This window comes from Falco biarmicus, chromosome 13, assembly GCF_023638135.1.
Source record: "Falco biarmicus isolate bFalBia1 chromosome 13, bFalBia1.pri, whole genome shotgun sequence".
Classification (NCBI taxonomy): Eukaryota; Metazoa; Chordata; class Aves; order Falconiformes; family Falconidae; genus Falco; species Falco biarmicus.
This window is the reverse complement of record NC_079300.1, coordinates 6007633-6028494: the sequence shown is the minus strand read 5'-3', so window position 1 is coordinate 6028494 and position 20862 is coordinate 6007633. Positions and strand designations below refer to the sequence as shown.

The 20862-nt window shown below is 39.6% G+C and overlaps 1 protein-coding gene across 1 annotated transcript; it reads right to left on the bottom strand.

Moving 5' to 3' along the window:
- Window positions 1–1528: 1528 nt before the first annotated feature.
- On the bottom strand, window positions 1529–20862 carry SKIL (SKI like proto-oncogene). Its single transcript, XM_056358804.1, has 7 exons — window positions 20696–20862; window positions 18133–20060; window positions 13208–13305; window positions 11552–11790; window positions 11102–11343; window positions 9739–9963; window positions 1529–6736 (listed from the first exon to the last, which is right to left on the bottom strand). The coding sequence occupies exons 2-7, from the start codon at window positions 19237–19239 to the stop codon at window positions 6575–6577; spliced, it is 2073 nt and encodes a 690-aa protein (XP_056214779.1). The 5' UTR covers window positions 19240–20060; window positions 20696–20862; the 3' UTR covers window positions 1529–6574.

The following is a 20862-nucleotide window of genomic DNA, read 5'->3' as shown; positions in this document are numbered from 1 at the left end:
CAAAGGAGGACTTCCCAGCTATATGCTAAATAAACTGACACACCAGGGCAATATTCTTAAAATCTGCCACTTTAAAAGTGAGCGCTACACGTGCATTTATTTCAGCAATACTGTGAATGCTCAAAGATCAACCTTTTTACCCTGTCACTCAAGCAGGTTCCCCTCGATCAGCGTCATTTTCTCTGACAAATGACATGCGTTGCAATTAGTCATACTTACACAAGCTATTAACACCCTGTGGTTTTTTTTCTCATACAAGTGACTCACCTTGAACTTTTTCATTGCAGGGCTTTCAGCCCGACTGCTTCTCCCTCGCTCGCAAATGCACCAGTACAAAACCAGCATGGGGTGCAGGAATAAACTGCTGTAAGGGGCACAGCTAGTTGTTTTCTTCCACACTAAAGGCTGAGCTCATCAAAATATCACCAATTTCACCTTCACCTTGGTCCATACTGTTCATTTTTCTCTTCAGCTGTAAAATACAGGCAAATACATGGTAGCGTTAAGGATTTGCAACTATCTGAAACACAATCAGCATTTCCTATAGGCAAGACGAGCGCCTTAAAACGAGGACAAAGCATTTTCGCTCTCGAGGGGAAGGAAAAATATCTGTGTATGCCACCACACCTGCCTACCCACCACGAAAAACCTCTCGGTATGAATAAAACCACCCAGATCTCCAAAATATTGTTTCTAGTAAAAGTTGTATTTTTTTACAACAATATAGTTTATTTTTTAAGTGACCGATAGAACATAGCTTACTGCTCTAAGTGGAGAAGCGCCCAACTTAAAGGGAAGACCCACTCCCACGCAGCTTACAAGAACATGTTCCTCTTTCCTCCTTGACTCCTCCTCTCTCCAATTCTGAATTTTCTGCTACTTAAGCTCCCTGATGGTAGACAAAAATGTTAACCAATGTAATCATGACTCACAAAACCCAAGAACTCCTGAGAGGTGCTGTAGGGTGTGTTTTCCATCAACAGTACATATTTTTTTCAGGAAATACAGTAAAATTCTCATTTCTGATTTTAACTTCATATAACCTCAGCATTTTATCTGGTAACATGCAGGTTTTACCTTGTTCATTACTAAGCTATTTATTTAAGAGAGGTGTGAACAACTCAAACATTGCTAGACTAGTCAAGTAGCAACGGAGGTGTGCACCGGAGAACATGCCAACTACACAAGTGGATGTATTTACATGTATAAACACCAAAATTGTAACAAATACATAGAAACCTTAAGAGTAAATAATGCCTTTCTGGAGCCGTAAGAGCTTTAGCAAATGGGCTCATAGTGAGGGTGGGCTATTGATCTTGCACATCTTGCTAAAAATACCCTTTAGAAAACCGGGGACCCGCTGCAGGCAGTGGGAGTCCTGCTAATATGTGTCAGTGTAATCAGGTTTTAATTTACTGTAATCAAAGCAAGCAAGACTCTGTCCTCCTTAGAAAAGCGCTGTTGTTAAAATACCTTCCAAAAAGTCAAGTTTAGAAGTCAGCATTCAAAAATATTACAGAGACAGGTGTTCTGACATTACAGTTCTTTATTTGTTTTCGAATCCACAATCTATACAGGTATTTACAAGGCATGAAAATGGATAACAGCACAAAATACAATTGAGGTATAAGCTAAGAGCACAGTATGTCATGTTTCAATAAATATAATTCAGAATTTGTAAACTAAGTGACCAGATAGATGCATCTTGTTTACTAAAACCATATAAAATATCTGTTAAATCTCACGTGAGGTAGAGGACAGTTTTTGTGTGTCATGTAATGCAACCACAGCAACTCTGACAATAAGACTGTACATCATTGGCAAGGTACTAAAAATTGTTGAGTGCACTGATCGTTTTTCACAGGCTTCTACTATGGTTTCAGAATAGTCATTCAACCTGTTGCCTTGAGCTAATACAGACTCTGCTGTTCTGCAGCTACTTTCTGTAATTTCAGATATTTATACTGGCATGTCAACATCGATGAATTCTTCCAAGGATGAGTATGAAAACACAAAAACAGATTTTGTCCATCACAGAAAGCAACATCATGGCAACGAAATATTTTAGACCAACCTTTTATTATTTCCTAGAATTAGTTTAAATACAGTACAGCTGTGCTTTCCTTTAAGTGAGGTATCTATTTTCAGAGAAAAAAAAAATCAATTGATAGTTACATTTAATCAATTTTCAAATAGCAAAATTTTATACCATTTGTTTGCTGTGCTTAAAACTAATTTTTCAAGCGTTTTCCAACTGAACCACTAATCCTGAAAAAAACAATTTTCTAAGTAATGGAGACACACTACAAAATTGTCGTGCAATTTGTAAGCAGTAACTGCTTTTGCGGAAGCTAAAAAATTGCTCTCTTTTTGAAATAGAAATATGCAACAAATAGAAAATTCTACACGTTTTCTGTAATGAAAATTGATGGAATACACACACTACAAATGTAATGAGCAAAAATAAAATCTAAATTTGCAGCTTTCTGCTGCTTTCTATTGGCAGCTTAAATAAAATTACTGAAATATTGCAAGCACAGATTAACAGGTAGGTGTAATTATGTCTTTTGTCGACTTCACCATGTTATAGAAAACTCTTGTGTGGATTAATTACACAAATTAAGTGCAGAAAAAATACAAAGTTGTTATCTTTACTGACAATCAAAATATATACTCTACAAACAAGTGAATTCTAGGAAGCTGACCATGACAGCATTTCAAGGCCAACTTCACGACTAATGCTAGGAAAGTTTCCCAAAAATTTCATAACACATTCTAGCTATCCCCTCCCCCAATATAAAACAAGAATGTATGAATAAAACATTGTGACTTCTAAAATATGGGCCAGGACTTATTTTTTCAGGCCACCAATAGCTTTATGCTCCCACTCAACTTTTCCTACTTCACTAACTGCATTATGCCTTTACTATATACAACTGATATTACACCTAAGCTATCAATATATTAAATATAGCATAAAATTAGTTTAAGAATGTGAAACATAGCTACATTTATCTAAATGCTCAAACTAAATGATATGCTTTACAGTAACTAAAACACAGACTTCGTTAAGTTTGGAGATTTAGATAAAAATCTCTTTCGTCTAGGGATACACGGCTATGCTGCAAATGAGGGTGCTTTCAGACCACCTAAATTACAAGAGTTTTACTCTAAGCTCTTGTATTTTCTTGTTGATTAAAGTACACAAAGCATGTGAAAGTTCTAGTTTAAAAAAGTATAGGAGCAAACTAGATAGTCATCTTGAGTCCCACTTACTTTGCTCCAGAGAGTGCACTAGGCAACTTTGATCTTGGTCTAGGTGTTTAATAATGCAACTTCCAACATTATGCCCAATTTTAGGATTTTTTTCCTATGGGCTTCATGTCACAACTATCTGGGAAAACGACTTCCTGCCTGAAAGATCAGCAAGCACTAACTGAAGGCAGAACAAATAACAATACATAAAACGAGCATGCGATGACTAAAAGCGAGGACCTAATGACAGAATCAGTTTCTACCATTAAGTGTGCACTTAAGTGACGGCCCTTAAGTGTGCATTCCAAGCTCCTGTATCAGGCTGTAAAATAAACCATTCAATGTAACTAGCGTAAGGTAGTGGAAAAACAAGTCAACATATATTTGTTCTGGAACAATATTCAGTATTTCAGAATACTGTTCAATATTCAGAATAATGTTCAGTATTATTTACAATTTACTAAAAAACTATCTTTCAAAGACTGTGAACACACAAAATCTATGGCACATTTATGTATACATTATTACTTAAAATCAGTATAAAATTAAGTCTACACGTATGAAAACTGTTTAAGTAAAGAGCCTGAAAGTAATATTTAAGAATTGTAAGAGGATTACAATAATTTAAAATGCATTCTAACTTTAGATTACCTAAATGGAATATTTACAAAGCTACTTTTAATAAATGTCGCATTAGCGTTTTCAGCCAGATGTTTTAAAACAATTAGGAGGCCTTATCTGCAGCTGGAATTGCTAAAACTTCGTATAGCTGCTTGAGTTCTTGCAAGAGTGAAAATATTAGTACAAACTATGGCCATCAGCATTTTAATAGCCTACAGCGTAAACCAGTTAACAGCTGGTAGAGAGCTGGTTGAAGTGCTGGTTGAGGCACCGGAACCCGGGCTATACTAGTACTCCACTGCAATTGCCACTGCTGAAGGTCAGCTGGTGGCAAAAAGGGAAATTTGAGCCAAAGTCACATAACGTAGACAAGACCTGAATGGAAACAGAATATACGGTAGTCTAATACAATAATCCCATGAGGATTCCATACATTCAATGGCTAAGCTATAAATACTGTGGTAAATTAGTTACTGCAGCTGTATTAAACGAGGCTGTACGGCCTTATCTACACTGACAATCGAAGAAGTCTGGTTCAAAACACTGATACTGAAAAGCAACTAGAAACGGTATCTTTTGATCCCTTAATAACACCTGGATGAAACTTTTCAGTTTCCCAGGACGGTGTTTTCCTACTTGCCCATCTAGCTAATCCAACGTAGGTTCTGTCAATCAAGCTGGACTACTTCAAGCTCCATTCCCTAATAATCACACTTTTATCAGCTTTCTTACGTACTCTTCCTATAGCTGTGGTTTTGGTTCTTGTTACAACAAAACATTCATTGTGTTTTTAAAGCAACTTGGTGCATAAACAACCAGAGTAATTTACAGCCTGCACCCCTCCTTCCAAACCATGCTGCAAAGATGGGCTTTTGCCTTTTCATTTTTTTTAAAGCAAAAATTTGGAGACGGAGTCGAAGAAAGGAAAAATGTGATCTGGGTCTTCTTTTCTGATCAACACTGACAAAGAAAATTGGTATTTTTATACTAACCTGCTTTAGCCTTCAGTATAAATATGACACAGAGTCCATAAACAAAATTGTACACAGCTATAAAAGAATCACCCTATGACTCCATGACATTTGATTTACCACCTCATTTCTCATTCAGTTTAAAGACATGTGCAATTTTATCTTTCTCTGTGATACTCAATCCTGTTACATCACTAAAAGAGAAACAAAAAAACCTCAAAAGTTTTCAGTTTTACTAGTTCGGGGGGCAGGGTGTGTGTGTGTGTGGAGAAAATCAACGTAGCCTTTTACTAGTGGTTTCACCCAGAATTAACTAGATTATTAAGAGAATAATAAACCCAAGTACCTCAAAAACAGAAGCTAAAGTACAGGTTAAAATTATGTAGTGAAATACTAGAACTACTAAAATATTCCTAGTCACTGATATAATCAGCTAGTATCTGTCAGCTGTATCAAACTTTTTGGAGAGGAGTGCGAAAAAAGTTATTTCTTCATCCAACTGTGTAGTCATGCGTTTAATCCACTAGGAACCAGACTTCCGAAGTACTCAAACATTATATATACATAAAACAGTAATTCTGTACAATTACACATTTTCAAATATTATAGCTTAACAAACATGCTGTATTTCTTAATTCATGGTAATGTTACCATGCCAATTCAAATACAGAGACTACCAAAATAATTTTCAAAATGCCGTATCTCAGAATTTTATTTTTTAAGCTATTATCGCCATGTCAGTTAAGGCCTGTTCCATGTAATGAAAGAAAAATCCACAAGTTGGCAAGAAGCTCAGAGTGTGGAGGCTTAGGGTACTAGAGAGACGAATACATTTTTTTGAATAAATATTGTTTTTCTTGAAAGCATGAGTATCTGAAAACCAGTTAAGTCAAGCTTTCTCATTTTCTAGAAGGAAACGCCCCACCTTTCAGCCTTTTATTAATGTTTCTTTCATACCTAGTATACAGAAGAAAACAAGAGAAAATACATGAATTTTTAACTTCCAAAGATTCCATTGTAATTCTAAATCTTTTAATTTGAAAAAAAATCCTAATGCTTTCTTCTTCCAGCATGGTAAGCAAATGCTGGCTCTAAACTCTTTAGATTCATAAAGAGTTGTTAAATAGAAAATACAGAAAAGATCAGCTTGACTTCACACAATGAAATTATGGGAAAAACTCACGCTGGTAAATCACTTTTGATGATCAATCATCTATCATTGTGGCAATTTTGAGTATTACCTTACAGATGAAAAGCTGCCTTTACTTTCCCCAGTCCGAGAACACGTAATTCTCACTGAAACCTGAACTATTTTTTATCTTGAAGAATTCAGAATGTTTTTAATGTACTTTTATAACTGGATGTGCAATTGATAGCAAAATAAAGATCGCCACATAGATTTTAACAGACAATGTTAAAAGGTATAGAGTCCTCAAGACTGCATTAGAAATAGACAGAAACTGGTCACTCTAAATCAAGAGTTTCGTATTTTTCATTGTTTGAGAAAAACACCAGTACAAATAAATGCAGATTTTCATTGGTTAGGAAAATCTAAAAATGTATACCTATCTATCTCTATTTATTTATATATATGTATATCTTCATCTGGATTTGTCTGGGAAACAGAAACCTGCAGACAATACTTTTTCTCACCACACAGAAACTGCTCACCATTCATTAAAAACCAAAACACCCTGTTTAAAGAATGCAGCTTCCTCTTCCAATCTCTATTTTCCTTTCCCATTTTTTGAAGATTTCAAGATCTGTAGCTTCAACTCCTTTATCATCATCTCTAACTTTTCCCTTGCCTCTCGTTCTTGTCTCAGTTCATCTTGAAGCTCTTGTCTGTCTGCCTCTGCGTGATCCAATCTCTGTCTCAATTCTGCCAGCTGTAAAACAGAGAGGAGAGACAGAGAGGCAAATTATAGCAAACTTACTTGTAAATGTCAACTATTCACTTCAAGATGCCACTGATGACCACCCTATGCATCAGATAAAAGTATTTCAGTTCACCAGCATTCATCAGCTTGTCTTCTACTGTTACCAAGAATTATGCAGTTACCTACTACACCATTAGCAAATGACATCAATATACAGAGTTGCATAAACATCACACTGTAACAAAAAAAAAATGGGACAGTCTAATATTCAAATACATATAAATTGTAGTCGTACAACCTGTCACACTAGACCATGTCAGTAATACATATAAGCTGTTAGGAAGACCGTGACGATGTCTGCATCAGATGTTTCACAAATCCCAGAATAAAGAGCACTTTATCATTTCCCAAGTCGATTTCACTTACCTGACAAAATATTACTCCATTTCAAAGCCTGAATGCATTTCTAGAACAAAACCACCAACACTGTTTTTTGATACTTTTTAGTGTAAATGAAACAGCATTACCAAAAATGACATCCAGAAAACCTTGAACACAACCACCTGCGCATTTATGTGTGTGTTCAAATATAAACATGAGTCCACCCAAACTGGTGTTGAAACACAGAAATTACGTATTTTTTTTCATCTTCGGAGTAGAGTAAAACTCAAACCCGCTACATTGTCCAAACTTGTTTACAGTGAGATCTGGAAATGTCCGATGAATTTTTCAAGTGTGAGAAAGTTACTGTAAAATTGCTACCACCAGCAGTTAAAACAGGGAGGAAACTGGAAATTAGTAATCTTCTCTACCATTGATTTAAGGTGGTTTTTTCTTACAAAAAGAGCTCACTGAATCTAAAAAAACTCATCTGTGTTTGTAATGATATATATCCACCTGATCTAAATCTTCACTAAACATAAGTCTCGCTGAAAATGAGGAAGACAGCTGATGAGAATGAAAGGAGCAGGAGCACGCAGCGTCACTGGTGTTCGCCAGTTGCTGCAAAATGTACTGGGCCAAGGAACTGCTGTGCCCATTTTAGAGAAACATCACATTCAGGAGACATTCATCTCCACTTGCATAACTGGAAATATTTAAATGGTTCTTTGTATAATCAGAAATATTTAAGCAGGTTTTAGATAGCAATAGGCTATTAACACAAGTCTTCTGACTCCACTACTGGAAGTAAACTGTTGCAGTACAATATGCCCAGTGCCCGCATGTTGCAGCACGTACTGCACAAGCACGTCTCTGGTTGATTTTGACTTCCACCTCTAAGGAAAGGTTCCAGTACTGGTTATACTGCCCTGTTGTGACTGACAGGGTAAAGCAACAATTAAACTAGATAATTCAATAAAGAAGTCAAAAAGGGGGAGAAGGCACTTAGTGCATCTTCCGACAGGCCTACAAAGAAGAACAGACATTTAAGCAAGCTGCAAATCCCAAATTATTAATTTTGTTGCATGTAGTACAAAGAGGGTTCCTCCCAGTCCACAGTTCTCAGCCAGAAAAGGCAGCCTGGGTAACTGCTTCAAGAAGACATTGGATTAAGGCTTTTTAAATGCTGTGTACACAGCCTGGGGAAGGCACCTGTTGCCAGGACCTCTGTTTCACTTGGGTACTTCTGACAACTGCTTGGAACCCAGAGTCCGAAATCTATTCTAAGATGTAATGAGGAGAAAAAGGTTCAAATTGTATGTTGTGAATTGCTCTACCATTCAGGTAATAACAGAGTAAACTTTCATGCAAGGAACTATTTAGTTTTCAAAGCCTAACTTCAAAAGGAACAATCAACCAATCTCCTTGGGGAACAATCTATGGTTTTTACCTTTTAAAGAAGGTAAGCTACACAAGCCACATAAAACACACTATACACGATTACCTTCATAAATTAGAACATGTTGTTACTTGCAGTAATAGGGCTTGTACCAGATGTTTAGTAAATCAGGCCTTAGTCAGAGAGGATTATTCCTGGCAGCAAAGGCTAGGAATCTGTGGAGTGGGATGTCATGACATTAGATTCATGAGAAGGATTTACGATGTTTGTCTCTGTCCTACTCCCCAAAAATACCAAAACCTGTCTCTCAAGTACTGCCTGTTTCTTAGTCTGAGACAGTAAGGGCAGGAAATGTAGACAGCTATGATCAAACGATCACAAAACTTTACTGAGCTGAAGTTTTAGATTTTCTTCACTTAAAAAAACCAAAACTGTGAAGACTAGTTTTCTGTGACACGGTACAAAATATATCACCATACATTTAATTCACTATACATTTAATCATAACTGCAACTGATTTTCAAAAGCTGCATTCCAAGGCTCCCTTTGGCATTAACTGTATCTTTCCCATGGGAATGACATGAATAACCTCCAACATAAAGAAGCAATAGTGTAAGTTAAAAGGGAAGTGAAAGAGACAAGAAAAATCTCCATAGGTTTTGTCATATGAACCCAAGACGCAGGAACGAGAGACAAAAACATGATTTTCATTTCCAAGAGAACTCTTGGACCAAATGCTTTGATAGAGCACAGAAGGGAGCTCATTAGACAGTGCAGAAGATTCTACCACCAAGGAACAGATAGAGCATCAAGGTATGCTACTGAATTTACAAAACGCTGGTTGAGAGATTTGGGGTTTTTTTGTTTTAACATAAAAGGAATAAAAAGAGGAATAACTTATTTCTGTAACTAAAATGAGAACATTTAGTTCTACAACATGGGCAAGCCTATATACATTAAAAATATGATTTATTTTACATGAGGATGTAACAAACCTTATGTTTAAGATTAGTATTTCATCAAAAACATCCTATGTTTCTGTAAGATGCATTCTACCTCAGTTCCAATCAAGGAACACGGAAATAAATATGTCACTGTGACCTATTCTGGTGTTCATCTATGGTATCAGAACACATGGAGAAGATGAAACTTTAAGGTGGCTGAGCAACAGCTTCACAATTTCCTGATACATTAAATATGGTTTAGCTTGAAATGAACTTTCCCTTCTCACCTGTGCTGCATATTCAGCTTCTTTGTCTTTTTCTAAATTGGAGTCACAGCTACATTTCTGCTTCATCACTTGGTCCAGTTTCTTCTCCAAGTCTCTCTGCTCAAAATAAAATTCTTCCATTCTTTGAGCATGCTCTGCCTGCAAACATTCAAGTTCTTTTTGTAAATTCTGCTGCTCTTCCGTCAGTTCCTTCATAGCTTTAGAGTTGCTTAACATTTCCACCTCCTGTCAAGAAAAACCAGCATCATATGCACCTTAGTTCTAAGACCAGAAAAGCAAAAACCTGAATTTAAACATGTATCTTGAAACAATGAGGCCAAAATGAGCACATTTACCTACTGATAACAACAGTTCGTTACTGGTATTTATCTACTTATAAATGACAGCCTGGAATTCTGCAGCAAGCATTTAATTTGTAAAAAATTATTGATACTTCCAAGTACACAGAGCTTCCAGATTAGATTCACAACTTCCAGCAGCAAACCTCAGAAAGCAGCAGCACTGATTTACTAAAATATACTTTGAAAATGTAGAAGTGCATCATCAGAAAACAGAATAAACGTGTTCAATTTCTTTTTCCACTGGCATTTTGGTATTTTTAAGGGGGTTTTTTTTGTTTGTTCAGGGGTTTTTTAACTTATCTACAAGCTTTACCTCCAACAGTAGAACAACTTAAAAGCAGCAGCTCTAGGGCCCCATCTGAGCTCACAGATTCTGAGCTTAACTTTAACTAAACTAAACTATTAAAGTCTGGTCTATGAATGTAGGAAGCAAAGAGACTATTCATCTTAATTCATAAAACAGAAATTATCAATCACAAGGGAACACCCACTTCTAATAATTATTATATTAATATAATAAATTAATTATGATATAAATATCATCCACTATTAAAAAGACTACTAAAATCCCCCTAAAAACAAGGGCTTATCAAATAGAAATAGGCAGTATCCTTTTTTATACAGGCCAGTGATAAGACCACTCCTACAGGACTTAAGTCTGCATCTCTAAAATCCCAAAAACTGACAAATTTGAGAGGACTTAAACTGCATATGACAAAATACTCAAATGTTTGGAAAACATTTTGAAGTGAAAGAAGTAGTTTTCATTTGGATAAAACAAATGAAGGAGCTGCTGGAACACAGCAGGTGCAAACTGAAGAGACACCGATTGTTAGCGGACTCAAACCCAATGAGCATAAGGGATATTAAGGATTTGGTGTCTGAATTGAAGCTGGGGCGAAAATTATCTGTGTGTTTCAGTGTTTCCAGTGCATGAAATCTGTGACATTGATTCTAGAACCATCAAGTTAACATCAGTGTTCTGATGTCACAAGTGAAACGCGCTCAGATTGGCACTGTACCATTTGAAGCTGCTGTTTCCTCCGCAAAATCGTATTTAGTTTTTCTTGCTGCTTGATGTAGGTTTTCATGACTTCTTCCATGATCCTTCCCTTGTCATCTTCACAACTGATGTCTTTCATGAGCGTGGGGGACAAGGTTCGCACATCACTGCCTACTTCAACATGGCTAGAGTCTCTAGCGATTTTGGAAGAAACACGTTCAGATTTTCCACCTCTTGCAGAACGAGTTGACACAGGTGGATCTACAGAGAAAAGAAGAACACAGCACAATAATCACAGAAAATTAAATCTCCAGAATAAAAAAATTCAAAGAAAACTGAAGATTACAAAACGGTAAAAAAAATTTTTGGAAAACTGAAGTGACATCACAAAATATTTGCTTAGTGTTCACCTTTCCAAAATTATATGGTATAAAAATGGAAATTCTTCAGCGTAGCTTTCACTACTCACCTAAACGTTTCTGCTGCTCCACGCCACTTTTCAAGTCAATTTTTTCTTGTTCTTCAAGAGAAAGCTCTGGATAGGAGGCAGCTTTTTTGTGCTTTCCACTACCAAGCTTCTTCTCTGACTGTCCAGGTGAGGACTTAATTACTTCTGAAGCTTTGACTGTTGTTTTTGCAACATCCTTATATTGTGATGCAAGAGATACATTTGGGGCGACCACTTTATCACACATATAAAGGTAGTAACTGAAATAGTAGAACAGTAAAATTAAGAATGAAAGGTAAGGCATAATAAATGATGACTGGTAGAGAGCAGTAAGTTTAATTTAATGTGATTTCAAACTATAAGAGCTTCAATGAAAAAGAAGCACATACTTTTTATATTTTTCCTATGCAAAAGGAAATCCTAACAATCCACTTAATCTTTACTGAGTAGATTATCTAGATAAGGTTTTGAGGCTGTTGAACAACAGGATTTTCCAAACATGGCTGATGAAAAAAAAAAAATCATACAGAAAATCATATGAAGTCTTCACTTCAATGCAAAGAGTGAAATTAGAATGCCACTGATTCCAGATTCTCTAGCATCTTCATAATCCTTATAGTAGCAATGGAGGACGGGGGAAGTGATCAGTGTAGTGGGAATGAGTATATCGCTCCTTCAATAGCACAGCTGTGCAGCCACAGTGCTGGGGCATGTCTGAGACCAATGCTGGACCTTCTTTCTCACATACATCAAGCAAGCTATCTGGATTTTCACAGCTCCTGGGCTCCTGGGAGCACCCCTGTGTACTGCCCTAACCTAGCCACTCCGCTCTTGCCTACTACAGAGGGAAAAGAGTGCCAAATGTGTTCATGTCAGTGCCAAGATAATCAGTGGCACGACGCTGGGGTTCACATTGCTGTCTTTGACACCTTCCTTTCTCCTAGTTCTGAAGGCAGGCACCGCTAGGACGAGCAAACTGAGGGACCATCACAGAAGTTCCACCATTCACGCATTTGCGTGGGAACTAGTTTGATGCATATGTGTTGTTTTGATGCATGCTGCTAGCCAAGAGCCTGATTCCACCCTTATATGGTAAATGCACAACCACACGGGGATGAGGGTAAGAGGTTCGTCAAGAAAAACTGTTTCCGTTGTTGATGCAGATGACAAACTGTGTACTACGTTAAGAAAAAAAATGCACTTGGTTTTTAAAACCAGGACACTAATCAAGAGACAATTCAGCTGTAGCCATTGTTCCAGTGTGGAAGAAAGCCTTCAAACACCAAACAGTCTATTTGGAAAGGAAGTTAAGTTGCACTCACAGTAAACAGGCCCTATGCAGCTTATCATAAGAAAGATTAAAAATTACTTTCTGTCATTTCTACTCTGAAAAGGGAAATTGTAATTACATTTCCGTTGTATTGCCTACTGAAAAACACTCACAGATCACAGCTTGAGTCCTGCACCAACACCCACTCATAAGCAGTTCATTAGTATCTACACTAAAAAACACGTAAGAAGTTAGGGTTCAGCTATTCCTGTGCGATCCCTTGAAGTTCTCCTAACAGTTCAGGTTGCAAGTACACTTTTTTCAGCTTGAATTACCTTTAAATAGCCACAAGTATTTAAATACTTGTACATGCAGTGCTTATAGTTCTATGCAGGAAACTCAGTTACCTGGGATGGAAAAAGGAGGGTGGTTGAGGATCAGTTTCTGCTTCTTGCTTTATAACTGGATACCACTGCGATAATTCCAGGCTCTGCTGTGAATCTGCCTAAAGAAAAGAAAACAAACTGGTAACTGGAAGATGGGTACATGTTACTTACATTTTCATAAATGCTCCTCAGTAAAATGGCATTTACACCATTAATACACACACACCCCAGAGAAACTGGGGTACTGGAAAATGGAGTGTATTTGGCAGAGATGCACAGTGACGCAAGATACAGAAGTTTCATCCATCTCCTATTTCCCATTATGGGCAAAGTAGCAACAAAATTAAAAGAAGATCTCTTTACAAACCTACACAAAAGCTCTGTTGAGTTTCCAGAACTCTGCCAGAGGCATGCTAAAAATGTTTGGGAGAAACAGAAAGCAGAAACTAGGATTCCCAAAAGGTGGTAGGAGCCTCTTGCAATGAAGTATTCACATCATAGTAAGCACCTGCCAGATAATTTATTACAAAACAAAACCTATGAATAAAATGGAACTGGTGTTCCAGAGACAGAACTTTCTCCGGTTGTCACAAATTCTTATTACAGAAGTGGGGAAAGCTGCTGCAGTTAACATGACAACTCCGTTCCCTTTGCAGTAACAAACAAAATTAATTCCGGTGCATTGGAAGATACCATCTTTAAAAACCTCTATGCATTCTGTTATTTGGATAGCAATTCTGGTTCCCTTAGTCTCAAGAAATATTTTTTGGAATTACTCTTTAGTCAAAGTTACTGGGGATACTTCATGCTCCACTTCAAAGTTACTATTAATTTCAAGTGAAAAGTGTCTCATCATATATTTAAATGAAACTCATAGCTAAGAAATTGGTACTTAATTTGATGGTATTAAAATAGCCTTGGGAAGCAGGTTTTTGGGTAAGGCGTGGTTGGTTGACAGCAGCCCAGCACCCACGCAGCCGCTCCCCTCACCGCCCCCTGCCCTAGCAGGATGGGGACAAAAGCAATAAAGCTCCTGGGTCAAGATAAAGACAGTTCAATAGGTGAAGGAAAGAGGGAAAAAAAAAAAAAACAAGTGAAGAAAAGGATATCGCTCACCACCTCCCACAAGCACAATGATGCCCAGTCAAGTCACCAAATGGCATCCACCTTGGATGCCAAAAGCCCCTTTCTTCTCTTTCCATCCCAGTTTTTATCGTTGAGCATGACATTATGGAGTATCTCTTTGGGCCCTGCCACTCTCTTGCCCACCCCCAGCCTACTTGCTGCAGAGGCCAAGTCCAACACAGAGACAGCCCTGACGCTGCCTAAGGGCTGCTCAGCAGCACCCAGAACCATGGTGTGCTACCAGCACTGTTTTAGCTACAAATCCAAAGCACGGCACCATACAGGCTGCTATGAAGAAAGTTAACACCATTCCAGCCAGACCCAGCACCTCTGGGAAGTTGCTCAATTTGAAAAAAAAAAAAAAAAAAAGCCTATAAAGCTAAAAAAAATATAATAATAATAATTCTACTGTACCGAAAGCTTCATCTAGCATTCTAACATCTTCACAATGATACATTATCAGAACAGTTTATATTTACATACCCTGAAATAAACTGCCACAGAACTTCATCTGTGGCACTCAAGAGAGCACCCAGTTACACAGAGGTGGCCTGTATCGAGGTCTGCAGAATCAAACGCCACGTGACTATGAGAGATACCAAATCCCATTTACAATATTCTGGTCGAAACTTCCAGCCCACTAAATTCAGCTCTAGCAATGAAACTGAAATTTAACTCCACCCCTGCAGTTCCTCAAATCAGTTCCAACATAGATAGAAAGGAGGGAGGGCACAAGGAAGCTAAGCTCCAGAACAGTAAATTCATAACCAAGCCTTTAAATAATAAAGATTTGAAATACAGTGAATAATCTCTAGAAAAACAGCCTCATCCTGACACTTGTAGTTTTTTTGACTTATTCAGATCATTCTAATAATTTAAATAATGTACATGTATTCTTTTACTTATACTGCAGCTAATATACAGTAATCCTATTTGGATTTCTGAATCACATCTTGTCCATATTTTAGGACTCACATTTTAACATGTTTATATATTTTCATATGAAATTATCTATCAGGTTATCTATATTTTCAAGTTTTTAGGTCAGATTTTAACATTCCCACCTATTTCAAATGGAAACTGACTTTACTGTCTACGCTTAGTCTGCATTTTGCAAATTAATTTCGTAACATGCAATCAAATTTTTACTTAGGAAAGAAAATGAAAAGTAACTGCAAATAAACATGAAGTCTTTTTCTAACATGATTCTTCCCTCATCATCCAGGTTAATAAAATAGAAATAAAACATCTACTTCAATATATACATGTATATTTCACTACCTAACAATCTGTTTAGTTTAGATGCTCTAAAGAAATTCTGTGAACACTATATATTCAAGGGGAATTCAATGATTTCTACCCAAACTATTTGAAAGGGCTTTCTTCAATCCTGTTCTTTAAAGGGGGGGGGGGGGGGAGGCAAGTAGCAGTTTCAGCTTAATCATGAAGCTACTACTTTTATCTGAGATGGGATTTATCACAACACTCAAAAACACTCAGAAGAAATGTTAACTCTCCACTATGCGAGCTTTTCCCTACGCACAATGACGAACTCTGGGAATTGTCTGAGTAGCAGGACAGAGTTTTAGTGCAGAGCAATTATCAGAAACTGTCACAAAGTCAAAGGGGATGAGGATCTGAAAGTGCAGAGATCAGCAGAGACATAGCGGCAGCTGTTCCATGAAGAGCAGGTGGATATTACACTGCAGTCTAGAACTCAACAGAAAATTAGAAACTCGGTGACAATCAAATACGCAGCTTACAGCTTTCCTATTAGCACAAAAACCCAGAGAGGAATTAACCTTGCGAGTACACTGCTCTTAAAACATTAAAAGCAGAAGCGTATTTGCACTGTGAGGTTAATAAACTGAGGGTGAAATGCTAAGGAGAAAGGCAAGGCACAGGATCTAGGATGCTCCAAAGACTATGGGAATTAATTAATAATTTATTATTACTGGATGGACAAAAACCTAGCCAAGGGCAACTGTTCTTCCTGGGCCCTCCACAATAACCTCAAAGATGAGTCAGCACTTCTGAGGACTGACTCAGCAAAGGTGCTAAGATGGTGACAGAACAGCAAATGGAACATCCTGCACACACACTTCCCTAGGAGCATAAGAAAAAGGAACATCCGCACATTGTACCAAATACCTGTCTCACACCACAGATATGAGGGAAAGAAAAGATAACTGAGGCAGCCCAAGCTGCCCAAGGACAAGGAAACAGAGGCTGTGCTCCCACACTCCCCTGTTAAATCTTTTGTACTTTCCAGATGAATATCCATGAGACAAAAAAAGGATAAAGAACCCTCCCCCACCATTTTTTCTTTGTTCAAGTTTTCAGTTTCTCTCTCATTCTGATTTCATATGCCGCTTTGTTATAAAGAACTACACAGGTCTGCAGAAGACTCCAGAAAGTTTTTGTATTTCATTTGCACCGGTTCAGTCCAAATTACTGTTACTGCTAATTTCAGCTGTTTTTTTCATCTGTACACATGAAACAAAGATCTCACGGACACGCTACCATGAGAAGGGAAGCAGTATTATAGGTATGAATATAGAAGACTATTTCCAATGATGCATTCACCATACTATCGTTTATTACCTACACTGGCATTGCAAGGACAAAGACTGCCATGTCTTTATCAGATGAAAAGCAAAGTCTCCTCGCTATGAACCTACCCACATTTTCAACTAAATCAGCACATGGAAGCATGCCATATTGCAGACTTTCGTGGAAATTTTCTGCTACAATCCCTTACTGTAGACTGGCAAAACTATAAGAATACCTGTTACTACAGTAAGCCTTTCTGCAATAGTGACTTTTCAGAAGTTTATGCCAAAAGTTGTCAACTTACAGCACACCTTTTTGGACTCAACCATCTGGACTGCTCTTGCTGCTATATTGAAATCCACCATAAAACATCCAACAGGCAAAATGCATATATAATTGAACCAGTAGCGATCAGACAGACATGTAAATGCCAAATACACTAAAAAAAAAAAAATAGTCATGGGGCAGGAAGCATCTAAAAACCTCTTAAGTTTAAACTGTACCCCAAAAATTGCACCTTCTATGAACGGAAACATCTATGGTGTTTAGTATTTATCTGGTGCTTGTCTTTAAGGGGAAAATAAGCTCTGTATTTTTGAACCACAGTGCAGACTTGCAGCACTATTTTAGGAAAAAATACGATGTCTATTATTAACCATTGTCAAGATACCGGCCCACAGCTCATTTCTTGCGCTGCTTAAAACCCCCTCTCTTTGGCGTATTTTCTCTATACTAAGTGGTTTAAACAGAAAGCTACTGCTGAACAAGCAGACTTTGGGCTTCTAAATTGCAACTTAGCAATGCACCAGTACCCTGCATGCCAAGTCATGAGATGGGTGGCTAGCAAGCCAGGCTGCCATACACCGCACCTGTGTGTGCGGGAGTAAAAATAACACATGAAGAATTTGTAATACTTGATTTTCAAGCTCCTTTCTGCTTTGCTCAGCTGCTGCAACACACACTGCATAAAACATACTCAAAGGTCAAATAAGAACAAAAATTTTCACAATAGCTCTGCATTTACAGAACAAGAACCAACAAAGCCAAACCAGCTCAAATGAAGTTAACTTACAGCCCAAAGAGGGAAGAAATTACCGCACCTTTTAATGAGAAATGTATTTCCATGGCGAAGCTCTCCCACAAATTTAACTTAGGCTTGATTTGACAAGCATTCCCACTTACAAAAGGCAAGCAGTGCGCTTCCAAAACAAGTATTTACGTGTGAGCAGAAAGAGATTTGGGAGTTTTACAAGGGTAGGTGAACTTACTTTAGACCGAGTTCTTTTCTGATTTTTCTCGCTAAATTTCTCCTTCATTTCCTCCAAGAGATGCTTCAGTTCCCGCTCCTCCGACGTTCCTAAGTATTTTTGGTTAATATGCAGGTAGCAGTGCCACTTGGCTGATTCAAATCCCCAGTGGCAGGTCCTCTTGTCCGGGGATCTGTGTGAATGCATCACAAACGTCTGGGGTGAGAACATCCCGTAGCACTCCAAACACTGGATACACGGGTCATCCGGCGCAAGGTAGAACTGAGGTGCAAACAACCCCTGGCACTTGCCCAGGCATTCGTGCTCTACCTCAAAGGCACTGCCAGTCTCTTTCAGCTGGGCCAAAGTGTTCTTACCAGGGAGAAAACTGCCATTTTGTGGGAAAGTGCGAGGACGCAGTAAAGCATTGCATAGCCTCTGAGCATCAGTCAGCGTAATTAGCCCACAGGATGGAGCATTAAACGGAAGAATTCCCAAAACCTTCAGAATATGAAGCTGGTCAGAAGTGCACCTTGAGCAGTATATATACAGTTCATCACACACCGTATTGATCTGCTGCAACGAAAAGTCTCGGAGAACTGAATTCAACACTTGTGGCAGGCAAAGTCTTTTCTCTCCTCCAACTTTAAAACAAGAGATAGACTCCCCCTCCAGTATAGTCTGGGTGAGTTCCGTGGAGCTGTCCGGAGGAATGAGCAGCGGACCAGAAAGTATTTGCGGCGACGGAAGAGGCAAGAAGACAGCGGGTGACATACTTTCCTGGGAATAACGAGCTGAAAAAGCTGCCGGTCCACCCAGTGAGCTCTGGCTGCTTAGGTGGAACTGTGCCAACGTGTGTTTCAAACCTGGATTTAAATTCAAAGGCTCTGATAGTGAAGTACTGTTCAGCTTGGTGGCTTCCCCATCAGCCTCCACAGTAGTTTCATCATATTCATCCAAGTTCTCCTTCTTTATTGTTGGCAATTTATTTATTACAACTTGTACTTTGCTATTTACATGCATTTCTGTCATTGCTTTTTTTAATGGAGGACTTCCATCCTCCTGCATCCCACTCCTTTTCTGGTCTGAAACTAGACCTAGAGAGAAGTTTATTTGTGGGCTTTCCATCGCTAAACACCAGAACTTTAATTAATTAAAGTCTTGAACGTGCATTTTCCTGCTTGTTCATACAAAAAAAAAAATCAACAATTTCAAGTGCTCTTGATTACCAAGCTTTGCACTCTTTTCAGTAAAATGTTACTTCTTCAGCCTCCAACAGTAAAATCTGTAACCCATTTCGCATGTGAAATCACAAAATTAATAATGGAGAGAGGTTACAAAGATTTTTCTTTTATAGTTATTTGTTCAGTTTTCTAATACAAAACCCCCACTGCAACACGTATACAAAAGGCTTTTCTTCGTACGCTCCCCGCTATTTTATACAGTTGTCTTGTACAACGATTTAGTAAAAAAAACCGATGTGCTGATTCAAGAGTGTCCATCCTTGATCATTTTTTTCCTTTAAAAATATACCCTCTTTTCAAATAAGTCTCTATTTAAATATTAAAATAGAAAAATGGTCTCAGTTTGAAGAATGCTGATCTTAATGCAACTGATCCAAAACGTGTATGAAAATTTTATTCAGCACTTTCAGTTCCTGGAGATCAAACACAATCTTAAGGGCTTGCTTTATTGTGCTGCCAACTTTATGATTTCACCACCAGCATGGGAGTTACTATGGCAGCTCACAAATAAATCCCCAAATTAAAGGCTGATCCAGATCCGGCACACACTAAACATCCCTAGAGAGTCACCTTTTGCACAGATGTCACTGGTGTGTGTCAGAATTTTCCCACCCCAAGTTATTAGTAACAGAGGTAAGATCCAGGCCACCGGCTAAAGTCATGGCTCGCGCTAACGCCGCGTTCTGTCACGTCTTTCCAGAAAACCTGTGAAAAGAGAAAGAGGTCAGCCAGGAGCAACCCCCAAACACAGCTGGCTGTGCCGGGGGAGGGGTGTGCTCCATTACCCCGTGCATTACGAGAGAGGGGTGCGCAGGGCGCCCCCCGGTAGGGCCGGCAGCGCCCGCCGCCCCCCGGCCCCGGCAGATGGGCGCAGCTGGCAGCAGCAGCCGGCAGCTCCCGCGGCGCGGCGCGCACGGCCGGCGGGCAGGCCGGGGGGGCGGCACCGGAGCGGCTCCCTCACGGCGTGCGCAGCCTGACAGCACGGGGGCTCGGCGCACACCGGGGCCGCTCGCCATCCCCTCCGCCCGGGAACCGGCCCCCGGCCCTGCAAAGCCCCGTCCCGGAAGGGCCCGGGACGCCGCATCCCGGCCGCTCGCACCCTCCTCCCTCCCTCCCGCGCCGTGACTCACCTCAGCCCGGCCGGCACCGCTCCGGGCAGGGCTCACCCCCTCCCCCGCACTGCCCGCCGCCTCCCCGCCGCCCCCGCGCTACGCCCGCCCGCACCCCCTTCCCTCAGCCCCGCCGCCGCCGCCGCCGCTCCCTCCCCCCGGGGACGGCGCGCCCCTCCCCCCGGCTCAGCTCCATTCCTCCCCCCCCCGGCAACTTCCCCGGCCCCTCACCCGGCGTCGGCGGGGGCTCCGGCAGCCCGGGGAGCGGAACGGGCTCCGCGCACGCACCGCCCACCCGTGACCTCACTGCGGAGACGGCGGCGGCGGCGGAGACAGCCGCGGAGACGGCGGCGGCGCGCGGCCACGAACCCGCCGGCGGCGCGCGCCGCCCCCTCCCC

Coding starts and splice junctions, on each gene's coding strand:
- SKIL (XM_056358804.1), bottom strand. CDS start 19,239: ATGGAAAGCCCACAAATAAACTTCTCTCTAGGTCTAGTTTCAGACCAG. Junction 11,791..13,207: donor CCCTCCTTTTTCCATCCCAG/GTAACTGAGTTT, acceptor CTACTATTTCAG/TTACTACCTTTATATGTGTG. Junction 6,737..9,738: donor AAGCTGAATATGCAGCACAG/GTGAGAAGGGAA, acceptor TCTGTTTTACAG/CTGGCAGAATTGAGACAGAG.